The 26,093-nt window shown below is 47.6% G+C and overlaps 1 protein-coding gene across 3 annotated transcripts in view; it reads right to left on the bottom strand.

The window, feature by feature from the left end:
- The window catches only part of EXOC6B (exocyst complex component 6B), a 624,130-nt gene that overhangs the window by 255,324 nt on the left and 342,713 nt on the right, over positions 1 to 26,093 (bottom strand). For all 3 annotated transcript variants that reach the window (XM_069066557.1, XM_069066565.1, XM_069066574.1), the window contains exons 16-18: positions 20,244 to 20,355; positions 11,296 to 11,430; positions 7,735 to 7,914 (exon numbers count right to left, since the gene is read on the bottom strand). In XM_069066557.1, the coding sequence (XP_068922658.1) occupies positions 7,735 to 7,914; positions 11,296 to 11,430; positions 20,244 to 20,355 (427 nt within the window). The remainder of the gene's footprint in view (positions 1 to 7,734; positions 7,915 to 11,295; positions 11,431 to 20,243; positions 20,356 to 26,093) is intronic.

Raw genomic sequence — 26,093 nt, forward strand, 5'->3', positions numbered from 1 at the left:
ACAGAGAGAGAGAGAGACAGAGACAGAGAGACAGAGACAGAGAGACATACAGAGAGAGAAAGAGACAGAGACAGAGAGACAGTGAGAAAGAGACAGAGAGAGAGACAGAGACAGACAGAGAGACAGAGACAGACAGAGAGAGAGAGACAGAGACAGAGAGACACAGAGAGAGAGAGTGAGAAAGAGACAGAGACAGAGAAAGAGACAGAAAGACAGAGAGAAAGAGACAGAGAGAGACAGAGACAGAGACAGACGGACAGAGACAGAGAGAGAAAGAGACAGAGAGACATAGAGAGAGACAGACAGAGAGACAGAGACAGAGAAACAGAGAGAGACAGAGACAGACAGAGAGAGAGAGCAGAAAACAAACTCATGTTAACACACACATATGTGTGCAGGTGCTGCATCAGGACAAAAAAAGGCAAAAACATGGACCAGCCCTCAAGGAGCCCACAGCCTAATGTCAGAGAAAATGCGCAAATAACTGACAGACAATCTGTGTGGGAAGTCACTAAGGGAACTGGGCAAGGTGAGATCCCTCCAAGCAGGGACTGTTTACTTCCTTGTACTTGCATCCCAAGAGGACAGCCCCTGGCCTGGTCCATGGGAGACACTGGATAGGCACCTGCTGATGGACTGTCTGACTGCTATCAGGCTGGGGCCCATTGAGGCACTGAAACAAAGGTATGCCCCAAACCCCAAATCAGCTACAGAGACAGCACAAGCTGGAAGGGTTCGAGGAAGGAGAGGGATTGGAGGCGGGACTCAAGTTGGACCTTCAGGGAAGACCACGATGGTGCTCGGAGCTAAGGGAGCTTCTAGGCTTAGGGGAAACCACCAAGTGCTCTCACCCTCCACTCCAGGCCTCGCTAGCAAAAAATCAGGCCAGGAAGAAAATACCTTCCATGTTCCAGCCTTAATAAGCCCAAGGTCTTCATTAATAACTAAGGGAGCAGCTGAGCTACCTGGCTCATGTCATTTAAACAGACGTAAGTTGCTAACGGGGTCACAGCAGACTGAACAGCTGCTAAGTCTTCTTCATAGCTATTATATCAGGTTAAAAAAAATAGAAATACTAAATAATTGCCCCAAACACAAACAAACCCCAAAGAAACACAAACTCCCTAAGGAATTCACAATCATTAACCAAACCAACAGCCCAAGTTCCACTAATAAGGAGATAATTTGTTGATTTCAATGTAGCAAACTCAAGAAACATAAATCTTGCTAACAACACAGCAGCAGTAAGGATATGTAATACCCTAGGAGTCTCAAATGTGCGATTTCCAGGTAGACAGAGAAGAGCTGGCAGAACTGAAGTCTGCGTTCTGGGAAGTAGAAAGGAATTAGAAGGGGGGTGTGTGTGGGAGGGGGAAGTGAGGAGATGGGTCTGGGCTGGTCTGCCAGAAAGTCCCATGGACACCAGGAGTAATCTAGACAGGATGATAGAGGTGGGGACGTGGGCTGAAACTGCTGGGCGTCAGGCATTAGGTCCCCTGGTAACTCCTAAAGGTTCCTCCTTGACAAAGGGACTGGGCCAGCTGGCAGGGTCATCGTGAACATAGGAGCTTACTAAAAGAATTCCCCTGGCATTTGGTGTTTCAGGTCAGAGGCTTGAGGGCTAGGCTAGGGACAGGTGCACTCATTCACTGGGCTCCTTCCTGCATCAGGTGAGAGTTTCTCTTTTCATAGGGCACCAATAATTCCCTTTTCCCTCAGCCCTGGACACTTTCTATCTGTTGAAAATTATCTAGCACATACACTGCATAGAATTGGACATAAAAAATTGCCAGAGGGATTTAAAAAGTATTTCCTCACTTCAGCATGTCTGGCAAGAGATGAAAATGCTCTGAAAAGTCACCCCACCAGAAACTCCCACTTGAGAGAGTGCTTTCTAGTCAATGACCACAGCATGCTTTATGTAGTTAATATTCACTGCATTTTAACCTGCCTATAATGACATCATTTTCAGGTGGGGAAGCAGAAGGAATGAGGTCAGGAGAAAGGCCAGGGCAGAATTAGAAGGCAAACTGTCCTTATTGGTCCTAAGCTCACAAATGCTCACCCAAGCTTAGTAAATGAGGTATGTAAAATATGGAAGAAAATAACACCTTAGAAAGCAGAACTGGCAAAATGGAAAGAGAAGCCTCGGAAGAGAATTTTCAGTGAAAAATTCACTGAATAAAATAATTCCTTAAAAATTAGAATTAGGAAGCAGAAGCTAATGACTCGATAAGACATCAAGAACAATAAAATAGAGTCAAAAGAATGACCCAGAAAATTGATGGAGGAGAGGGAATTTAAGAATAAATGGCCTATCTGAAAGCCATGAGCAAAAAGAAAAAAAAAAGCACAGACATCATATATCGAGAAATCATAAAGGGAAACTGTCCTAGTATCTTAGAACCAGAGGGCAAAATAGAAACTAAAAGAATCTACCAATCACCTCCTAGAAGAGATCCCAAAATGAAAACTCCCAGGAATATTATAGCCAAATTCCAGAGCTCCCAAGTCAAGGAGAAAATACTTCAAGCAGCCAGAAAGATATCATTCAAGTCTAGTAGAGTCATGGTCAGAATCCCATAAGATTTAGCAGCTTAGCAAATTTAAAGGAGTGTGAGGGGAAGGTGAGGGGCTTGTCATGATAGTCTGGAAAGCAAAGGAGCTAAGATCACAACCAAGAATAACCTACCCAGCAAAAAAGAGAATAATCCGTCATTATCATAATCCATCCAAAAATGGACATTTACTGAAACAGAGGATTTTCGAGCATTGTCACTGAAGAGAACAGAGATGAATAAAAAATTTCACGTTCAAACATATGAGAAGCACAAAAAGGCAGACATGAAAGAGAAATCACAAGGGACTTCATAAGGTTAAGCTGACTACATCCCTATATGGGAAGAGGTTACATGTAACTCCTAAGAACTTTATCATCGTGACGGAAGTCAGACGTCTACACAGGCAGAGGGCACAGGTTTGAGTCGATTGTGTTGGGAAGATCTCAAAAAAAAATAGAGTAGTAAGAAAAAGGGATACACTGGGATAAGGGTAAAGCGAGAAGAAGAATGGTGAAAATTCTCTCACATTAAAGAGACACACAACAGGGAAGTTTTTCAATGGAAGGGAAAATGGGGTAGGCAGAACACTTGAACCTCACTCTTGTCTGAGCTGGTTCAAAGAGGGAAGAATACACACACACACACACTCAGCTGAGTATATAAATCTTACTCAACAGAGAAGCAGGAGGGGAAGGGACTAAGAGGAAGAAGGGGGCGTTAAAAAGGTGGAGGCAGACTGAGCGAGGCAGTGGTCAGAAGGAAAACAGACTTTTTGAGGAGGGATAGGGTAAAAAAAAGAGGAAAAGGATAAACTGAAGAAAACAGGATGAAGGGAAATGCAAAGTTAGTAATCATAACTGTGGATATGAATGGGAAGAACTCACCCATGAAATGAAAGTGGAGAGCAGAACAGATTAAAAACCAATATCCAATGATAGGCCGTTTACATGAAATGCACCTGAGGCAGAAAGACACCTCAGTTAAAGAGTTAAAACAAGGGACTGGAGCTGAAGTACAATACATTCCAGGGTAAACTGAGAACTTTGACTTGTTAGTATGCAGCCTTGGTAATTTATATGTAAGTAATTGCTATCATCTGAAGACAGATTTAAAACAATAGACCTGCATGGGAGGTCATAGTCAGCTACCATGTGCTTTTCCAGGTGAAGAAGCTAGGCCAAAGAGGGAAGGTTCAGTGACCTGTCCCAGTCACCCGTGTTAAGAACTGAAGCCGAGACACAGGTTCAGGTAGGTGACTTGCCCCAGGTCACCCAAGGGAACAAGAGAGCTGGAAAACAGATCCAGGGACTCCTGGTTTCATACTTGAGACAGCATTTTCTCTCTTTCAAATATTTTTTAAAAGATAATTATCAGGACATACAGGGATACATTTTCAAAAACAGGCCCTGAAGTTGAGCATACAAAATGGGTAATTGTGCATGCAATTGTAAATTACACAATAGGAGCCTGAAAAAATTCACGGGCAATTATCTTCTCTGTGCTCACAACTCAAGGGCTATAGGTTACACATCTTTTAAACTGAACCTCGTTGTGGACATTCTTACTACCTCTCAACACCTACCCAGCATTTTCTGGGTAACTAAGGACAATGACTGACCTGAACAACAAAAATTCAAGGGGAGAATGGCTCTGGAAGCCAACCAACTCTCTCCTTACATCTGCACATTTCACCATCACAAATCTACCACTGGTGGCAGCCTCACAGAGTGCAATGGAGGACATGACTCGAGCATTCTTAGGGCTCTCTGACTACTGCCAGAGCAGGGCTTTTCGTAGAATCCTGAGACGCTGGGCATCATCTTGTGTGAAAATAACATCTGACTTTGTTTATTGCATCCCAGGTGCCTTTAGACACCCATTTCCTGCCACTCAAATATCTTTTTCAAAAAGAATTCCAATAAATTTGACAACTGTTCATGTTGAAGGACAGGCACACCACGTTTGAAGATTCTTTTTCACTTTCTTTCCTGGAATCACATACTCTGTGGGTCGGAAGAGATCCCATAGGACCCCTTCACTACATCCCCACAACAGTCTTCAAAAGAAGACCTTCGGGCATGGGAATCCACTGAGTGGTAGAGGACTACAATAAGCCTGCTTTTCTATGACCCCTCAAGCTCTGAGTGTTTCCATCCACTATTGCTGCTGACAATTCGTGGAGTGTGAAATGGAAGCTCAGAGGTGTTTTAATTTGCATTTGTCTCATTACTGGTAATTTAGACCCAACTTTCATCTGCTTGTCAATAATTTTCAATTCTTCTTTGCAGAGCTGTTTGAACAAGAGTGAGCAGAATCTCCTTCTCTGGAGGAGATTCTTCCTTGGGAAAGATGTTGGTAGGAGGCTTTCTGAAGCCATTACGATGCCGTGGACAATCTTTTGAGATCCTTTCGGCCTTAGTATTTCAATGATCTTAGCTGAGGACCCTTGGTAGAGGAGCATTATACAATTCCTGGGAGACTGACTCCTCCAGGACAATCTGTATATGAAGGGAAGTTCTCTTAAAACCTAGAGTCCAAGGAGGTGCCTTGTCAGAGAATCACAGAATTTCAGGGTAAGCAGGGGTCTCGGTGCTCACCTGGTCCCGGCTCACCCTTTCGTCTGGCTCTGATGCTGTTGGCAGGGCACCCAACTATGTTCCCTCAAACAAGTGTTTGATTTCATTCCTGCCAGCAACAGCTCTGATTAAGCCGAAAATCACACCTTTGGTTTAAGAGCCAGTTCACTGAATCCTCCATCTACCAAGAACTGAGAGTCCTTTAAAATTAGAATAAATTCCCCCAACAAGTGAAGCAAAGAACAGACATGATGACTGAGTCAGGCCAGCTGGCCATTGTGTTTTGATTTGTGATTATGTTAGAGTTACCAGTTGAGAGGATGTGGATAGGTATTTTCCTCTATAAAAGGACTTCTTAATTCCAGAGGACATGAAGACAGGACTTGGCAGGAGTTGCATTATCCTGACTTCCCTTACTTCTGTGGACCTATGGCCCCAATGAGATATCACCCATTGCTCATGATGGCCTTCTCCTAAGGGATTTCTACTCTAGACTCACACAGAGCCCAAATCCATCCTGGGGCAGCCTAAATCCAAAGAGAGGGAATCAGGACCCCACTGTACTTTCTGGCTCGTTCTGTTACACTCACATTTCAGAAAAGAACCCGAGGGGAAAATATGAAACTAAGTTTAGTACAGATGAAAGGCCATGGGCTCTAGAGGCAGAGGGTTCAGATCCCCCCACGTATTAATGACCTGAGTATGGGATGGGTTTCCTCATCAGTAGAATGAAATTGGACTAAATGGAAATTGGACTAAATGATCTGAGAGGTCCCTTTCACTCGACATCCATTTACAACCTTCAAGTGTCACATAAATGATGGACATTACCATCAGTCGTTCTAGCCCAAACTACCAGTCCTTCAGATACAGCCTTGCCACTCATCCTGCTAAACCAGTCTAGCACATGAGGCTATATGGGGGTAAAACGAAGGTATCTTTTCTGTAATCTTCAAAAAGACATTGTCCCTACTCAAACCCCCTGCAAAGTGGAGCACATTGTGAGAAACCGCCGCTCACATACACTGAGTAGCAATGACAGTGAAGCTGCAAGGTTGCCTGTCCTGGGGCGGGGGGGGGGGGGAGGGGGGCGGGGTGTCAGCCACACTGGACTCTAGAGAAGTCAGAGACTTTGGGCCCAATGCCTGCTGCTGCTTCAAAGGCCAGAACAGGAAAACTGACCAAAGCCAAGAGGAGCTTTCAGAATAAAGGAAATATTAACAAAATGGACTCCAGAAACCAGAGCAGAGGGACCTCAGGGTTTGCAAGGCCAACCCCTCATTGTCCACAGCTAGAGAAGGAAAGTGACTGCCGCACAGTCACACAGGTGGAGTCTGGATTCAAAGCCTGGGTCTCTATTCCTTTTTATGTGTTTAAAGAAAGAATAAGGTACCTGGCTTTGCCCCGAACACCCTAGTACAGGGGTGTCAGCACATGGTCTGGGTGCCACAGGCACTCCACAGTCTGGCCTGAAGTGGGGTCCAACTCAGAATAAACTGCAACGGGAAATATTTAACAAAATAAATAAAAATGCAATTCAACTAAATTAATACATGGCCCACAGTGAGCCTCAGGGAGGAATCAGTGGCCCCGATTTCTGTTGGAGCCCTATCCCACTGCACTAGTGAAGTGTCCCTGAAAGGGAGGGCAGAAAGCAAAGGGGGCGGCAAGAAAGACATCGATGGAGAGGTAAGAGGGGTGGCTGATGTTGTTCAGCATCTGACTCTGCGTGACCCCATTTGGGGTTTTCCTGGCAGAGATACTGCAGGGGTCTGCCATTTCCTTCTCCAGCTCATTTGACAGATGAGGAAACTGAAGCAAACAGAGAGCGATAAGGGACCTTCCCAGGGTCACACAGCTAGGAAGTGTCTGAGGCAATATTTGGACTCAGATCTTCCTGAGTCCAGACCCAGCACTCTATCCACCTGGCTGCCCTGCAATGGGAGACGTGGCAGCAGAAAGAGCAGGATTCTCTAGTTACGGCCTGGCAGACCCAGCAGGCCCAGCAGAAAGGAGAAATCCCAGCATGGGTGAAGGGGGGATGCCCACCTGGGTTCCCCCCAGTTCTCTGCACTGGCTACCGGGATCTGGGAAGCTGTGGGGTACCCCAGGATTTCTGACTGAACAGCCAACAGCAATCCAATTCCCCAAACGCAGCTTCTGAGGCCATGCACCTCTCAGGAGCTGGCTCTTGGCTACCATTGTCAGGGATGTGAAGTGTCCATCTTCCGCTCACCTCTATGTCAAGGCAGGCTCGTGTGGAAAGGACAGACTGCTGGTAAGAGGCCAAAAGGAGAGTGGGTCTTCTTTCTCCTCCTCTGGAGGACAGTGCTGCTTGGATGGTCAGAGCTCCCACCCAGGCCCACTCAGCAGCCCTCCTGTGAGCAGCATTTCAAGACAACGGCTCTTTCAAAGAGACTGAGGATGGTTTCCCTGAACTGCTTTTTCCTTTGTTTTCTATTGTTTCAAAGGATGGCTTATGGGGTAGGGAAAGAGAGGAGGGATGGGTTCAGGAATAAAGGTAACATAAAAACGCAATGCATCAGTGATTTGCTTCTGATGCCGGGGAGTGAGGAAGAGGAGCGGCAGTGACTTACAGGGAGGTGTGTGAAGACTGCGAAGGTGCTGCGGAGGAAGGCTATCAGATCCGTCAGGTAATCGCTGGCTCCGCCGCCTGAATCCCCGGCCGTCCAATCATAGTCGGCCAGCTGCAAGAACTGGTCGATCTTCTGGTTCAAGTTGGTGTAGATCTCTTCCTCTGCAGCGTGCCGGGCATCCTGGGAAGGGGGACAGAGGCTGAAAACTGTGCCACATGCGGCAGGAATCAGCGCCGGCCCCTCGGCCCTGCTGTCCCACAGATGTGACAACGGGCTCTAACAGGCGGGCCGGGGTCACCATTAACTTGTCATGCTTGTCCCTGCATAACTGGGAGAAATCTGTTCCTTCTTCCTTACTGGTCACACACCAATGCTTTTACATGATTCCTTACCATAAGCAACCCCGTTTCTCATTTCAAAGAAGGCCAGAAAGCTCCTGGGAGCAAGAAGAGGTAAGTGCTCTGGCTGGGTCTGTGTCCACACAGAAGAAATAAAAAGCATTCTGACAAGACCACCACCAGGAAGCCCTTTGGATCCCCTGCCCCCTCATCAAACAGCAAAAGGTTTCCATCTGCAAGGGAATGTTTTGGGGAAACAGTAGCTTAGGAAAATACACAACATGTAGCCATTGTAATTGCTGTGTTTATACTGAGTGCCGAATTAGCTGGTTTGAGAGAGTCCTGGTAAAAAGACCCTTTCGATGTGTTTTTGAGTGTTCAGTGTTTCCAATAAGCCCTGTCGGCACGACCTTAGTGGTCTCCAGAACTTCCCCTCCACTAAGTAGCTCACTGGCGGCACACCTCCGGTGGCTCTCTGCCCATCTGTAATAGCCCTTCTTTTGTATTTTTAATCCCAGGGCAACAGCAGAAGCCCTAGGCCACCCTCTCCCACAGTGGCTGTCTGGCCAGGTATGCTGTACGGCTCTTGAGAAGGGGAAACTCAGGTCAGGGGGAAGAAGAGGAGACAGCTAACGCCATAAAGAAGAATGTTGCTTGTTAAATGGTAACTGGGTGGCACTAGGAATGCGCAAAAAAGGAAATAATCCCTGCCCTGGAGAAGCACACATTTTATTGGGGGGGGGGGGATAGTTATCACACACACACACGACACATGTATGTATGTATACAAGTATGTGTTCGATAGATATGTAACATCAACACAAGATAAAGTCAGGAGAGGTAAGCAGAAGGCAGTCCTAGAGAGACGGCGACAGCAGTTGTCTGGGGGGTGTCTGAGCAGCCTCTCACATTGAGAAGGCCTTCCAAGTGTGGGTCAGGAGAGAGGCATGGATGGAAGTGAAGTGCCAGGAGCAGGCCAGCCTGGGGGCTCTGCCCGCTCTCGGTTTTCAGAATTAGGTTCTCTCCCTGCCTGTCTGACTCCTTCACCTCCTTCGCTGGATCGCGACTGAGCCACAGGTGTCCCCAAAAGTCTTGGGGCCTTTCTCCCTCTATGCTGTTTTGCTTGGTGGCCTCAGGAGCTCCCACGGATTCAATCATCACCGCTAAGTTCACGATTCTCACATCTCTTTATCCAGCCCTAACCTCTCTGCTGACCTCTGGAATCATATTTTCAACTGCCTCTCTTGGACTCAACATGTCCCAAGCTGAACTCTAAAATGATCTTTGCCCCCTTCCCCTCTGTAATGTCCCTATTATTCAGAGAGACCCCACCATCCTCTCAGTCACCTGGACTCACAACCTCTCCTAGGTGTTTTCCTTGGCTCTCAACTCAGTTTTTATCCCCCCTATCCAAACTGTTGCCAAGTCTAATGGGGTCTTCCTCTGAAACATCCCTCAATATGCCCCTTGCTCTCCTCTGACATGGCCCCCACCCTGGTACAGGCCCCCCTCATCTGTTTACTGGACCATGACAGTAACCTGCTGCTAAGTCTCCCTGCCTCAATTCTGACCCCACTCCAGTCCATCACTAGCTCTGCTATCAAACTGCCCTTTGAAAGCACAGGTCTGACCATGTCACTCCTCAACCCAGTCAATCCAGTGGCTCCCTAATGGCTCCAGGATCAAGTACAAAATGCTCTGTTTAGCATTCAAAGCAGTCTTCTCCCACCTGACTCCTCAGCACACATCCTGATATCCCGACCTGGACCTCTGCCATCCCTCAGACAAGCCACTCCATCTGTGGTCTCAGTGTGTTTTCACTGGCCATCCCGAGGCCTAGAATTCTCCTCTTCCTCCTCGCTGTCTCCTGACCTTCCTGGCTTCACCACACCATCCCGGCAGGAAGCCTTCCCTCTGAGATCATCCCCAATTTATCCTGATTATAGCTTCTTTGTGCAGAGCTGTTCACATGGTTATCTCCCTCATCAGACTGTGAGTAGTAGAGGGATGGACCGTCTGTCCTTTGCCTTTCTCTGTATTCTCAGCACCAAGTCCAGAGACTGGCACACAAGTTACCATTCACTGAGTTAAGAGTCACTCAAATCACTTCTCTATACAACACTTATAACAAGGCCTTGCTTTGCAGAAATCTCCTTTTTATCCATAAAGCAGGAGTCAAAGTAAACCCCCTAGATCATTCTGAAATAACTTGACTGAGGTAAAAGGCCATTTGTGATGTCCTGGTAGAACGAACATGGTCATTCAAAAGGGTCAGAAACCAAGACTCAGAACTGAGAAGCAGCCCTTTCAAAAGAGAAAAGCCAGGAGGAAAAGAGTCAGGATCGACACTCTGATAACTCCAAAGAAAGTTCTTTTTCTGAAATCCTGTTACACCATTCCTAAAATGTCATCTCGTTCAAGGAAATCTCTCTATCTCAGACTGGTAATATTAGGAATATTTCACAACTTTATTTGCTCTTTTTCTTTTATTTTAACTTCAATTTAATCTTCCCATCAGAAAGCATCCTATAATCTTGTTTTAAAATAAGTTTTTATTGATGTCACCTATTTTTTACATCTCCTTTCCCTCAACATTCCTCCTTTTCCTCCTTCCAGAGAGTTATTCCATATAACAAATAGTATTTTTTTTAAAAGACAAGCAAAAAAGAGAAGAGGAAAAAAGTTAACACAACTGATGATTACACTGAAAAAGTCTAAAAATACACTAATGCATTGTTGGTGGAGTTGTGAACCAATCCAACCATTCTGGAAGCAATTTGGAACTATGCCCAAAGAGCTAAAAACTGTGCATACCCTTTGACCCAGCAACACCACAGCTAAGTCTATACCCCAAAGAGATCAAAAGAAGGGGAAAAATCTGTATTGAGGTTAAAAAATCTATAGGTACAAAAATATTCATAGCAGCCCTCTTTGTGGTGGCAAAGGCTTGGAAACAGAGGGGATGCCCATGAGTTGTGAGGGAATGGCTGAACAAGCTGATAAAAGGGGATGGTTTCAGAAAACCTGCATGAACCATTGCAATGAGCCGTAAGCAGAGGCAGGGCTGCAGACTCAACTCAGACACAGCTATCCTTCTAAGGTGGCAGAGGAGGATTAGAGGTGCCCAGAGGACTTCTCCCCAGAAAACGAGGGAGCTGCCCAAGGCACAAGCTCTTGTAGGGGATCTCGAGCCATCCTCAGGGTGTCTGTGGGGCCTGCTCACCTTGAATGTGGTGGTCCCATACAGCTTTGTGGTGTGGACTGTCTCGGGGAGCACATTGGTGATGTTGGTGATGAACTCCTCCAGGTATTTGCAGGATTTCTCCAAGTGGGTTGTGTTGATGATAATCTGTACAAGCTACAAAGCAAAGAAAGGTATATGGGAATGATGATCATATGCTAAATGGCCCTGCCTCCAACCCCAGAAGGGTGGGGGGGAACATAAACACAGAGGCCCCGTGAGAGAGATGCCAAGCTGTGCACTCCGGCTGGTGCCCAGAAAGGAGAAGGGATCAGAGTGGCTGATAATACGGACAGCAGCACACACAGAGGAGTGCTAAGAAGTCTTCTTTCTTAGGGTCATGGCTTCCACCTCCAGCCCTCGCCTCTCCCAAGGCCCCCATTTCCTTTGATATGCTTGTAGAAAGGAAGGGGCAGAAGACATGAAATGAAATGTTAATATGTTAAACTAGGTGCAAAGGCTCGTTCACACCCGTTATCCCCAAACAAAGAAGCTTCTTGTCAACAAGAAGAGCACCCAGACTGGCAGGATGGAACTGGCTGTGGCCTGGGCGGCCCCAGAAAGCCTGGGCTGGGGAGAAGAGGGTCTGTCCTTCCCCCGACTCCACCGCTGCTCTGATGTCTGGTAAGGAGAGCTGCTGCTGAACAGGTGTCAGAAACACCACGTGCCCCAGGGAGCAGCAGCTGACACAGAGCCAAGGTACAGAGAGGGGCCAGGCCGCCCACTCAAAGCAGATGCTCAGCCCATGGGGAGGTGGCCAAAGAAGGACCCCAGGACCCAGAGGGCCACAGGGGCTTCCTCTGCATACATTTCACTACTGATGGTGCTCATGTCTATGCCCGCTCTTGGAGAAAGTATCCCAGGTTCGGAGGAATGGATCTTACTATGCCGTCTCAGGGAATGCCTTTGCTTTGAGATAAATGTGTCTATTGACTGACTAAAAGAAGACATTTATGCATGAAGAGCAATCACGCTAACCGCCTCTAGCACCCCACAGGGTTCCTGTAAAAAAAAAAAATCACCAACGAAATTCCCCAAATGTAAAGAAATCAGGGGCGCAATGGCCTTTGTTGGCTCACCACCCACCTGTGAGATCACATGCGCCAAGTGGAAAAGTGGCCCAGAAGGGGCCCTAAGGGGGGGAAGGGCCATAGGGACATCACGACTGCCAACTTTCCAGCCCTGTGATACGCCCTTCCCAGACAATTCCATGGCTTCTAGACTCATAGAGCAAAGCACTCCAGGTTCATTGGAATAATGGTGCTCAATATGAGACCTGTCAGTCACAGGCTCCAGGAGCTCATTGTAGCCTAAGACCAGTGACGCTATCCACGATGTATAGAATGACAGAAGGAAGAGTTGGAAGCCAAAGCAGTCTCAATGACAACATACTGAACAAGTAATGGCTGGTCATCCAAACTCCGCTGGAAGACTTCCAAGAAAGGGGAGCTCACCACCTTGCAGCTAGACAGCTCTAACTGGTAGAAATCTTTCCTGACCCTAAATCTGACTTCCTGACCCCAAAAGAATACATCTCATGCCTTCCTCCATTAGTCAGTACCTCTGAAGCTTGAAGATTGCTATCACACACCCTGGGAATCTTCTCTTCTCCAGTGTAACAAGCCTGGCTCCATCAACTCATCCTCATGACATAGACCCAAGACTTCACCATCCTGGCTGCCCACCTCTACAAACCCTCTGGACTGCTCCCGCCAAGATTGGACAAGGGCAGAGTGGAGCAGAACTCTTGCCTCTCGCTCCCTGAAAGCTGTGCCCCTCTTGGTGTGCCCTGGGCATGTATTAGTTCTTCTGGCCACTCCCATTACATCCGTGACTCATAGTGAGCCCAGAGCCCACTAACACTCCCAGAGACTTTTCAGAACAACTGCTTTCTAACCACTCCTCCCTCTCTTTAGATCAAGCTCAATGGTGTCAAACTCAAACAGGATGAAAACCACTAATCTGTAAATAACGGTCTTGTGGCCACATAGTAACTTTGTTTTAAAATCTAACAGTATGGATTTTTGGGGGTTATTCTTATTTAGGTAAATATTTTCTAGTTCCATTTTAATCAGGCTCAGATGTACCCGGGAGGGTGGTGGGCTGTGTGGCCTGTCACAGGTGGTCTGTTCAACAGCTCTGCTCTGGTCAGTTAAGGTCTTTGTGGATGCTGGCTCTCACTCTGTTAGCTAATCCTCCGCTCAGGGTCTTGTGCACATCTGATAAATCTGCCACCTATGGGCCTATCCAGACTGCTCATAAAAATGTTATTAGACAGCCCAGGATCAAATACAGATCCCTGGGGTTCTCCACTGGAGATCTAACATGTTGACAGTGAACCATTAACAGCTCCTTAGAGTCTAGGCATTCCATCCATTCTCTAGCCTCTAACTGTATTATTATCTAGTCCACAGGCTACAGAGAGGTGTCCCCCAAAGAACAGGGGTCACTCATACCACTAAGAATGAGTCTGAAGCCCTCAGGGGAACAGGACCTCTCAAGCTGGAAGCCTTTAAGAGGGAGATGGTAGAGAGGAACTTTCCATGCAGGTAGAGCTAGAAAAAAGGGACAAGCTATGATATTGTTTGATTTACTCCACTTGGACAGTAAGAACAAGGATGGTGATGATGGTGAAGGGCAGTGGGTGGCACAGTAGAGTGCCAGGCCTAGAGTCACAAAGACCTGTCTTCCTGAGTTCAAAACTGATTACTAACTGTGTGACCCTGGGAAAGTCACTTCACCCTGCTGGCCTCAGTTTCCTCATCTATAAAATGAGCTGGAGAAAGAAATGGCAAACTACTCCAGTATCGCTGCCAAGAAAACCCCAAATGGGGTCCCCAAGAGTCAGACACGACTGAAATGACTGAAGAACAACAACAAAATAATAATAACATTTAATATTACTCATTATGTGCTAAGCACTGTAACATAACTATTTCATGTGATCCTCACAACACCCCCGGGAGGTAGCTGTCATTAGGATGCCCAGATGAGGAGACTGTCGGTATCTATCGCTCAAAAGTCCAATGTATGTTTGAAATCTATTCTCTCAACTTTGGAGTTAGGCCAGTACCCACAGGTAATTATATTTACCTTGTCCCTGCCTGTGAGTCCTCTGCAGACAGACACTGCCATCAAAAAGTCACTCAGAGATGGTGTGGTGGTTCTTAAAGATATTTTGATGCCCAGCCCCTCTGTGGTTCCAAAAGCCGAGGAGCTGAGGAAATCTTGGGAATGGGGCCCTGGGAGAGCCGTTCGCTTGGCTAACTCTGCTTCTCCCCTGGTACCTGTGATGGCACCCTTCAGTACTAGGGAAACTGTTAAACTGACACAGCTCATTCTCTGAGCTCTGCAGAGGAGTTCGGATCTCGAAGCTCCCACACAATCTCAAGGTTTTGGGAGGAGGATTCCTGGACCCAGTCCCCCTCTGCACCCCCAAAATACTCTATCTGAAAATGCCCAAACTGCCACAGCGTCCTCAGAAATAAACAGAAAAGAGTGAATCGGGTCACCCCCCCCGCCCCCGGCACATTCTGCCCACCTAGAAGAAGAAACAAGTCACAGAAGAAGCCAAAGTCTCCCTTAACTCCCTCCTTGACTGGTGAGGGTGGACAGAGGGCTCCTGACAAGACTGCTGTGAGGCTAAGGGGGAAGGGGAAGAGAATCGGTGTGCGACACTGAAGAGTTTCTATTTTAAAACGAGCACAGCTACCTGTAGGAAAGGCACTGTGTCTATAAATTGAAATCCTAATAGGAAGGAGGGATCGTGTCATGTTATCGCAAATGCAAACCAGTGACAGTCAAAGAGAAGATTGTCCTGCTTTTCATGATACTGGCAGCTTAAAAAAAGACGGCTTCACTGGGTACCTTATAATTTCCCACGGCTTTTTCAAAAACTGTCAACACAAAAGATCCCCGTGAATTACACCAATTGACTGTCAGTCACTCTGGAAATGTTTCATGGCAGAGCACAGAATGGACTATTAAAACGCCCTGGGATTACAGCAGATACTGTGTCACTTTCAGGGGAACATTGTCTGTTAATGAGCTCTAAGCAATCACCGCTCCTGAGTGACAGCTCCCAAAAACCTCACAAGGGCATTTGCAAATGAAGGAGCGGGGATTGCTTAGAGCGAGTTAGCGGACGAGGGGTTAGTCATGAAGTTACTGGCAGAGGAACAATCTCAGAGAGAAAATTTCATCATCATTTGAGTCTCTCGTGTGGTGTTTCCTGCAGGTCATTCGGATGGACTCTTTGGAAGGCAGAAGAAAACAAGAAAGCATCCCTTTGCAGCCATGCATGATGCCCCCAGGGAGGAGCTGGTGGCACACCGGGCTGCCTCAGCTGCAGGGCAGGGCTCACCGGAAAGGGCCAGGGCATCTCCCCGCACCTCCCTGTCCTGGACTGGAGGCCGACCTCGCCCAGGTCAGTTCTGTGAGTGGAGTGGACAGATCACACAGCCAGAGAGTCCCCTCACCCATGTCCAGCTCCACACCCCGGAGCCCAGTGGGACAGAGGAACACAGACGTAAGCACTGCCAGGAGAGACTGACAAGCTCCAGGATTTAGAACTGACAGGGACTGGGAAGCCACTCAGGCCAACTCCCCCATTTTACAGATGACACATACAGATAGGAGAATACAGGGCCTGAGACCAGCCCTGCCTCACAATGCCTTTCCAAGTCCTTCAGCGAAACAAATCAGGGCCCTTCTCTCCTCCAGAAAACTACCTCTACTCCTGCTCTGATGGGTCTGGAGGCATGTCCTGCATGCCCCATGGTGTCTGTGCTCACAACCACCGAAGGAGAGGCCTCCCTGCTTCTTCCTGTGTGTCGCTCAATAACGTGGAAGGCCTGACAGGGCTCTCTTTTGTATTCCCAGAGCCAGGGCTGTAAGGCTAGGCTACCAGAGTACAAATCAGCAGCCCCTTCCCTTGTGACAGCAAGGACTTTTCCTTCTTTCTTGTGCCAGACTGACCCCACAAGGCTGAGGCCCCTTCAGACCAAACCCCATGGTTTCACTGAGCTTGTGGGTGTTACAGGAATGCAAATTTAAAGATCTTCCCTGCCCCTAGGTTAAGTGCACCTGGAGCTGGCAGTGGGAGGCTTGTTTTTCAGGAGATACTTTGTGATTGGCCAGTGGGTCAAGAGGGTTGTTACATTCTCTGAGCCAGGAGAAGGCTATATAAAACCTTGATGTGAGGCTTTGCTTTGGGGCTCACTTTGAGAAGTGTTGTGTGATTTGACCAGATGAGACTCTGGGAAGCTGCTGAGAGCCCCCAGCTTTGAAAACCCAGATGATGAAGCTTCCTTCTCTGGTAACTGTGATTTGGTATGGATGTAATGGTTGGACAGTTTGGAAGCCTGTCTGTTTGATGTTTCTCTGTCTTGTAACTTCTGTCTGTATACTCTGAAGTTCAGGGTGCTGACCTTTTTCCCCTGAACTAGGTAAACGATAAATGTCTGATTGATTAAAGTAAGCTTGTTAACCCATTTTGAGTTGCTTTCCTTTAGAAAAGCAGATCTAAGAACCTGGGCTGGCAGCCACCCTGGGGATGCTGGGGTGTTTGCTGCTACAGTGGGGAAGGAACACACATCTTAGGAATCCAGGTGGCATCCCACAAATAATGGATGTCAACAGTCCCTCAGTAGCCACCAAAAACAAGAAGAGGAAGAGGGCCAAAGGGTCTCCAATCCCAATCACATCTAAGTGCTGCTTGGGAGAACTATTGTGTAATTTGAAGATCATGCCCTCAGGGGAGACAACAGCAAGGTAGGCTGGGAAAAAGCTGCTGCCATTCCTGGCAATGACAGACAGTGAAGCCCCAGCAGCCAGGCAGCCCAGTGGGTGAGACTTGGGAAGACCCCTGGCCTCAGAAGCAGCCTCCGACATTGACTGGCTGGACATCCCTGAACAACTGTTAACTCCTGCCCTCTCCAGGCTAACCCCTTCCCTTGGCTTCTCTCAGACTCACTTTCCTCATCTGTAAAAAGCTGGTAAGAAGAACACCTACTTCCCAGGGCTGTTGTGTGGCTCCACTAAGACAAGCTGTACAACCTCAAAGCAGGATGCAGATGCGAGTCCCTTTACTGTCCTTATTCTCCTTGTTCCCATAAGAAAGCAATTTTAAGTCTTGACTAATAATTAATAACTAACATTTCTATAGAACCTGTCAGGTACCAGGTACCTGCCAAGCAGCCAAGATACCAATCCAAACATAAAGAAAGCCAGGCCTTCAAAGGGGGGAGACAATACACAAAGAGAAAAGCAAAGCTGGGGGGGGGGGGGGGAATTAGGCCCACACGTGTGGGGTAGGGGTGGGGCGGATTTGGTGGGGGCAGGGGAGGACTGGCCTCTCCACCTTGGGGTGTAGCTGGGGGCAGGAAGGGCCCTCTACTGAGAGTGGGGGGGGGAGGGGTAGCTGGGGGTGGGTGCGAACCAGGCCCTCCACCACAGGATGTTAGCAGCCAGAAAGTCCTAAGCACTTCCATGGCCTCCGGAAGGGGGGCAAAGGTAGCACAGCTTTCTCAAGGAGAAAGAAGCAAATGCCCAGGCCAGTCCTAACGGGATTCCATTGTGGTTTTATGTTTTGGGGTTTCTTCTCAGCTCAATTAGCATAATCGCCGAAGACATGATAGGAAGCTCAGTAGGAGAAATGGCCCATTTGGGCAGCCGTTCACGGTGCATTCACATCTGATAAGGCTGAACTTTTAAATGAGGGAGAAAAATATACACAAAAGTAAGATGGGCTATAATGTGGGAGAGCTTGGGAGGGTGACATGAATCCTGATGTGGAGATTGAGGTGAGGAGTGGCACAGTCACAGATGTTCTGATAGATTGTGTGTGTGTGTGTGTCTGTGTGTGTGTGTGTGTGTGTGTGTACATAATGTATGTTTCTATGTATACAGGGTGTGGATGCATTCAAAAGTGATGCTTCTGATGGCTTGGGTGGCTAGAAAGATCTAAAGAATGTTCACTAGCCCTCTCCACATCGCCCACACAGCAAGCCTCTCCCAGAGTTCATGGGTGCAACCCTTCTTTGCAGAGCCTGGTACTATCTGTACAGATGTTTATTAATCCCTCTCAGAAATCAAGTGCCTTAAGAGCAGTTTTCCAGGGGCGTTCCGTGGGCTCTTGACCTAATGTTTCTCCATGACCACACACTGCTGGTGAGGAAAAGCAGGCACAAAAGTTCCCCAGAGCTCTAGGCTCAGAGTTTATTTCCAAGGTCACAAAGTATGTTAGCGGAAGGAGGTCTGAATTAAGACTTAAGGGCTCTGGTCTCAAGCCAAAGGTGCCTTGAGCAAAATGAGGAGATGGCTGCCAATCTGAATGGGGGGGGGATAAGTCACATCTACTGGCAGCAAACAGATGGTCCTTCTGAGGTGGCATGTAGGTCTTTGGGGGCACTGCAGCACACAGACAGTGAACGCCACAAAGACCCCCAGCACGAACCTCACAACTAACAGTTCCTCAGCACTTTACTGACACCGGCCCTACAAAGGTAAGAACAAAAGCAATCTTCTTTCCATTACTCAGATGAGAAAACAGGGTCACTGGTACACAATGGCTTTCCATCACAAAATGATGCTTCTTTTCCAAAGACAACCTAATTCACCCAGAGCTCTCCTTCCTCATCACAGTTTCCCCCGCCCCCAGGGTAATTTGCTGCACCTCCTGGGGGTGCAGAGGCTGGGGAGCAAGACAGCCCTCAGTGAATCACTCCCCTCCCTGAGCCTCAGTCTCTTCACCTGTCAAAGGAAAGCCTCAGAATGGATGATCACGAGGATGTCTCCCACCTCCTAAACATACAATCAGCTCTGACAAGACAGCCCACGTCCTAGCCCACAATGACTGATTTGTCTTTAATCACCTAGAAGGAAAAAGAACCATCTAGGTGCACCCAAGCACTCGCCTCCAGCTCTCTCTCTGAATCCCTAAGAGCCTTGGCATTAACTGCCCATCATCCAGGATGACAGGGGCCCAAACGGTCATGACATCAATGCTCTCCTATTCAAACTGCACCCACACACTCTCCTTGCTACAACTGAGCACTGAACTTACCAACTGATGCCTCCGTGCATGAAGCCCACACCCAGAGCCCTCTCCCTTCTAACTGCATAACCAGCACCTCCCCGTTCCAGGGTCCAGTGTTGACCCAGAGACTCCCCCACGGGCCTGGCTGCCTAACAAAGCTCTCAACTACTGCACTCCCTTCAACGGTTTTTCCCAAACTCCAAAAGCCCCTCCGTTATCTGGTCTGCTCTTCAGGGAGCTGAGTATCCAGAATGTCTTGTCCCCCTTCCTTGTAGGACAGAATAAGCTACCACTAAGACCCTTGGTCGGAAGTCTCCCTGCCTGTAAAGACCCCCAGATTCTGGGCTGCTAGAGAGCATGACCTGTCACGAGGGGATTGGAGGGGACTGGGAGACTTCTCCCCAAGCCAAAGCTGGGGCTACATGCCCCAGCCAAGTGCTGTGACTGCCAAGATCCTCGGCATGCGTGATTTTACGCAGGCAAGAGCTGAATTCATATAAAATGTTATATTTGGACTGTCATTCACATTAATAGGAACCTGATGTTGAGATATCCTCTGAGCAAAATCCCTCTCATATAACTAATGGCAAATGATCCACACTATTCCTTCCAACCGTATCAACTTCTGACCGGAAAGCTGGCTAAGCCCATGAAAGACATGGAGAGAAAGAACTTGGCTTTACAGGAGAAAAGACAAAGAACAAACAGATTAGGCCAAGATGGGCCTGGGGCACTGGTGGCAGAAGGGTGAAGGTGAGAAAAGGAGGGGGATTCTGCCGTGGCCCCAGTGTGCAGCGCCTCCCAGCACGGCCCCAGTGCGGCCCCGCAGCATCGCCCCATATGCCAGAGATGCTGAGTCTTCACTAGGGCAGCCCCAGCTGTGCGGCCTCACCTCCGTCAGCCCCACGTTCTTCCTCTTAATGACATTCTGCAGAGAGCTGCTCAGTGTTCGGGTCAACAGCAGGTTTGTAGACTTCCGGATCATGTCGTCCACTTCTGTGGAGCTGAAAAAGAAAGATTAAGCATCAACTGGCCAGGCAGCAGAACGAGCCTGACAGTATTCCACGTGGAGATCCATCCAAAACATCCCTGAGCACCGATCACTGCCACCAGTCCTGGATCACAGTTTCAAATTAAAGGGACCCACTAAACCCTTGTGGTCTCCCACAGTGCCTCCGCAGACACAGTGAAAAGTAGAGAAGAAGTACTGACAGCAACCTAGCCCAATCCCTCAATACCAAGCGTGTTTCCACCTCTGGACACTCGTACAACCAAACAATGACCCCAGATTCTAGTCTAGGCCTTCCTAGTACTACATAAAGACTTGACTAATTCTAAGTCCAAAAGGAAAGTATCACATCGGGAAAAGATTGGAAAGTAACTTGCTCTAATTGAGTAAAAAAAATTGAGGACCCTAAGGAAAATATTCCAGGGACTGCCTCTGGCCATAGAGGTTAAACCATGAAACTTTCCACTCTCTAGGAGGCGCTGAGAAGAGATACTCATATCTCTTGACCCCCCCTTCTGTGTCTCCTTTGCTGGATTCTCCTGAAGATCATGCCCTCTGACCACAGGTGTCTCTCAGGGGCCCAGCCTGGCCCTCATCTCTCCTCCATCATCAGCTCCTATGGATTTAATTAATGACTCTCTATGCTAATGATCTCATATCTTCTTATCGAATTTATCCTCCCTTGCTAACCTCCAATCTTACGTCTCCAACTGGCTTTCAGACATTTCTCGACGGCCAGTAGACATCATCAGCTCAGAATGTCCCCAACTGACACGTCACCTTGCTCCCCAAGCCCTCCCACCTGACAGACTTCCCTTTTCTGTCGAAGGAGCCGCCACTGTCCCAATCACCCAGGCTCACATGCTAGCTCCTCATGTCCCATCTGTCGTCATGTCCTGTCAGTTTTACCTTCTTAACATCACTTCCCTGTGCCCCCTCCTCTCCTCTGATATGGCTGAGTGACGGCCCTCACCACCTCATGCCCAGGCTACTGCAGCAGTCTATGGCCTCTGTCAGTTCCCATCCACCATGTACTCCACTGTCAAACTGATCTTCCTGAAGCACAGGGTGGACCATGTCATCCCCCTACTCAATAAACGTCAGTGGGTCTTCCCCACCTCGAGACACCCATACAACCCGAACAGAATGATCCCAGTATCCCAGGCCTCCCTAGAACTACATAAAGACTTGATTCATCTTACTTCAGAGGGGAAAATCTGGCTGATAAATATATCAACTCCTCTGTCTTGTATTCAAAGTCCTTCATAACCTGCCCACCTTTCTGACTTTCTTCTCTCTCACTCTCCTCATGTGTTCTAGGACCAGACCCCCTTATTCCTCACACAAGTACTCCATCTCCTAGCTCCAGGCTTTAGTCCTGGCTGTCCCCCAGGCCCTGAACACTCTCCCTCCTTCTCTCTGCCTCCAGGTTTCCCTGGCTCCCTTCAAAAATCAGCCAAAATCCCCCCTTCTACGAGAAACCTTTCCCGATCCCTCCCTTGTTGATGATTTTTAATTTACACTGTATATAGCTTGTTTGTACACAGTTGTCTGCATTACATGGCAGACTCCTGGAGAGCAGGACCTGTCTTTTGTCTTTCTCAGGATCCCCAGAGCATCTGAGGGAAGTGCTTAATGAACGTTCACTGACTAAAAGCAAATTCACCACTTTCTCCCACACTAAGGAGTTTCTCAGTGCTCCTTGCCTCCCTTTCCCCCTCATACACACACTTTTACTTCTAGGATGAACCATACACATTTGATTCTAATTCCAATATCTCTTTCCTTACGTCAGATCAGGTGCCCAAACCTGGTAATTCGACCTCCTCGCTGCACTAATTCCTGACTCTGTATCTTCTCTCTCCCATTCCAACTTTCAGAACCCAAGTTTGGTCCTCATTACTTTCCACAATGGCAACTGAACAGGCATCTGAACTGTTGTCCCCACATTCTTCCATTCTCCACACTACTACAGATCAGTCTTCCTAAAGCACACCTCTGATCATCTCGTTCCCTCCAACCCTGCAGCACTTACTAAGTATCTACATCATGTCACTCATTGTGCTAAGGTGCTTGGGGATACAAAATCCAAAGTGGAACAGCCTCTGCTCTTTTGTCAGGGGAGACAACAGGTCCGGCTGTAAGTATATACAGAACAAACAGGATCGAGTCCAGAGCCCTCAGCCTGGAGCTCACCCCATATTCCGTGCTAGCCAGTATGGCCTGCTGGCCACTCCACAGACACTGTTCATGGTCCTGGGACCATCTGGCCTTTACTTGTGCTACCCCATACAAAAGATAATGATAATAATGTGCATTTCTATGGGTCTTTAAGGTTTAAAAAGAGTCTTCCTCATAACGCTGTAAGGTAAGCAAAGTCAAGCATCATTATTCTTACCTTACAGAAGAGGAAGCAGAGGCTGAGGGAAGTGCGCGGACTTCCTCGGAGCCACAAAGCTCGGACCAAGTCTAGGTATCGTGTCTCTACAGCCCTGTGCTTTCTACACTGTGCTTGGCTGGCTGTCCCTCTCCTCCCCTTCACTGCTTTTCACCAGCCTTCATCTACCAATATTCTGTCCTTCAAGGCCCCCTTTGCATATTCCCTTCATAAAACCCAATGCCATTAGCTGGATATAATATCTCCTTTCTCCAAACCTTATCGGGACTTTTCTTATGCCTCATTTATGGTGCTCAGTATGTTCTGCCTTGTGTGATAGTTACTTGTTTTATCTTCTCTACTATATTGTAAAGGTTTAAGTGTCATCTTTTATTCACACTATCATCTACCCCATCACCCTTAAGTGACAAGCACAGTGTACTGCAAATAACAGGGACTCGATGTGTATTTAATTGAGTTGAATTCTAGGGAGAAGAATCTGATTAATGACAAGGTTATCACAGCTGTACCACTTTTTGGTAGAGCTGAGATAATGCTACTTATGTTAGAAAAGCAGCTTTATTCAGGGTGTCCTAAAAATCTTAGCGCAGTTTTGAGCTTTAAAAGGAATGGAATTTGAGTTAGGGTCACAATTAGGATTGAGTTATTTTAACTTTAATAGCTTAAGATCATTGTAAGACTTCTGGAACACCTTTTGCTTGAGGCCAAAAACTCATCCAGAATTAGTTGTTAAAAAGCTGGGCCTAACTATTTCCCCCTTCCACTGAAGCCTGCTTCCTCAGCCTACGGATAGCAGAAGTTCATTAAGAGTCTTGTGAGACGGTCAATGTTCTGTGTATCTCTCTCCAAGTTACACGTCAGCATCACTGTTAGAAGTAAAATAGGACAGCAATGAATCAGAAGACAGCAAACAGAACACTGAGCCGGATTTACTTCAAAGATGGCAGACAGGTGACTCTCAAGGCCTGTGCAGTTCTGAGCCCAAGCAGCTCTCCTCTTGACTTCTTGAGTTCCTTTTCTGTTGCTGGACTTTCTCATTTAGCCTTTCAAAATAGTTTGTGCAAAAAGCAGTGGAAAAAGATGCAGATAAAAGACAGAAAACTGTGACCTGAACAGATCTGGAAGCTTCCAATGAAGTCTGGAGGCTAAGCAAAGCCTTGTGGGCAGAACTAGAACAAGTGGATGCGGTAAGACTGGCTTCAGGCAGTTTGTCTCAATGCAGGGAAGGTGCAGGGGGGGAGGATGCCAGTGACCCACTGTGTTTCACATATGGAACTATAAATCACAAGGACCAGGGAGCCTGCTTTGCTGCACACAAGGTCTGACACTAATCTCCTCATGGTTCTTTACAACGTGCCTGACTCCAGTCCCCTAACTGGCAATGATTTCCTATGATGAAAGAGGCACAGACCCCTGACTTGCAAAGGACTGGGGAGGGAGGGACAGTACCTAGGTTCTTGGACTTCCCAGAACTGGTAATACTGCTACATGGGCAAATGCCTACAATCAGAAAGGACAAGAACTGTGGAAATCACACCAACTACTAGCACAATGGCCCATCTGGCAACCCTAAAACAGTTTTTGTAACAGCCATCACATGACTGTCTGCAGCCAGACTGCTCTCTCAGTCTACTAGTCAAGGCAGCTAGGGCATAAAGTGGATGGGCCTGGAGTCAGGAAGACCTGAGTTCAAATTCTGCCTCAGACACGTCACTTAACTGCTGACTGCCTTAGTTTCCCCAAGTGTAAAATGGAGATAATAAATCTGCCTTCCAGAATGACCTGAGAATAATTTTAGTAGAGAGCACTCAGCATAGAGCCCGGCACACAGCAAGTGCTTCATTGATGCTTGTGCCTTTCCTTCACCCTTCCCCTCCCACTGTTGAAGCAAGTGTCAAAGTAGGGCCCAATCTCTCCAGAGAAGTCCCTTCATGCATGGCACCTGCTCCTTATTCAATTCATGGATGTTCAAGCCCTCTTGAAAAACAGGGACCTACGGAGCCGTCACCTGGTCAGAGAGGAAAAAAAGGAGTTTCTTTCTACCTTCGATTTAACCAGAAATAATTTCAGCTTTGGGGGCAGTTCCCTGGAAATTGCTCCATCTGCCCAAGGGAACCTAATTGCTACCAGGAAGCGTGCCCTACAATGATCCCACCTCCGTCCCTTCTAAGAGGTGTAATCTTTTCTTTTTGAAGCAGATTTTGGGAAGCGGCTAAACTACCACCTATCCCTTTGATCTCTCAGCAACCTTGCATTAGGCTTGGAATGACAGTGTCCTTTATCTTCCTGAATGGAATGACAGGCAAAGAAAATTTCAAACTGGCAGGTTCAAAAGCGTTGCTTTCCCGCCCACCCTTCCCCCTTCCCTGGCCTCTGGCTCTTGATCCTGTTCCACCTGACAAATGGTGAGGGGATAAACAAGATGCAGGGGAAACAAGAAAGCCTCCAGTTATCTCTGTCTGTTGGGGAGTGAAGCTGGAGGCCTGTCAGCTCCTCCATCCATCATGTCACCTCAAGGGGACCCTGTTTGGGCAGCTCTGCCTAATGGGCCCAAACCCCAGCTCCCTTTCCCAGAGAAATCAGATCGCTGTGTTTAGTGATGAGCGGGCTAAGTCATGGGAAAGGCGAGGCATTTTCCTGCTAATCTATCAGCTTCGAGAAGAAAGAAGAAGCGACATTTGCTGCCACAGAAATGCCAAGTCTACTGACTCTCTCTTCTAGAAGGTCTCCCGGTGCCCGTGTCATTTCCACAATTGAGATCTATTATCCAAATGGTCAAAGTAGGAAACAAAAAAACCCCGAAGGATCTGGAGATGCCCATTAAACCCAAGTAGCCAGGCTGGGCTCATCCTCTGCATAAGGGCTTCTGGATCTGTGGTCTGGGAATATGAGTTCTGAAATATTTTGATAACTGTATTTCAATATAACTGTATTGCTACTTTGCAATCCTACGCAGTTTATGCATTTAAAAACATTCTTCTGAGAGGGGGACCCTATGCTTAACCAGACACTGCCCATGGGATGAAGGACAGAAAAAAGGTGAAGAAGCCTTGACCAAAGTCTTCACGAATCCAGGCTAAACATACCAGCACCGTTATAGCTGGCATCACCATTATCAAAGAAAACGCTTGGTAAGAACCCAGCACTGAGGCAGAGGTTGTGAAGACGGGTACACATACGACCTGCCCTTAAGAACCTTACAATCTAATACAGATGACCCCACCACAAACATTAGTGAACTGGCTGTGTATGCTGAGGGGGGAAAAGAGAAAAGTGAGAGACGGACAAGGAGGGAGGGAGGGAGGGAGGGAAAGAGAGAGAGAGAGAGAGAGAGA

Source organism: Petaurus breviceps, unplaced genomic scaffold (genome assembly GCF_028583685.1).
Source record: "Petaurus breviceps papuanus isolate PSGF00001 unplaced genomic scaffold, PetGlider_PUasm1.0 139, whole genome shotgun sequence".
Classification (NCBI taxonomy): Eukaryota; Metazoa; Chordata; class Mammalia; order Diprotodontia; family Petauridae; genus Petaurus; species Petaurus breviceps.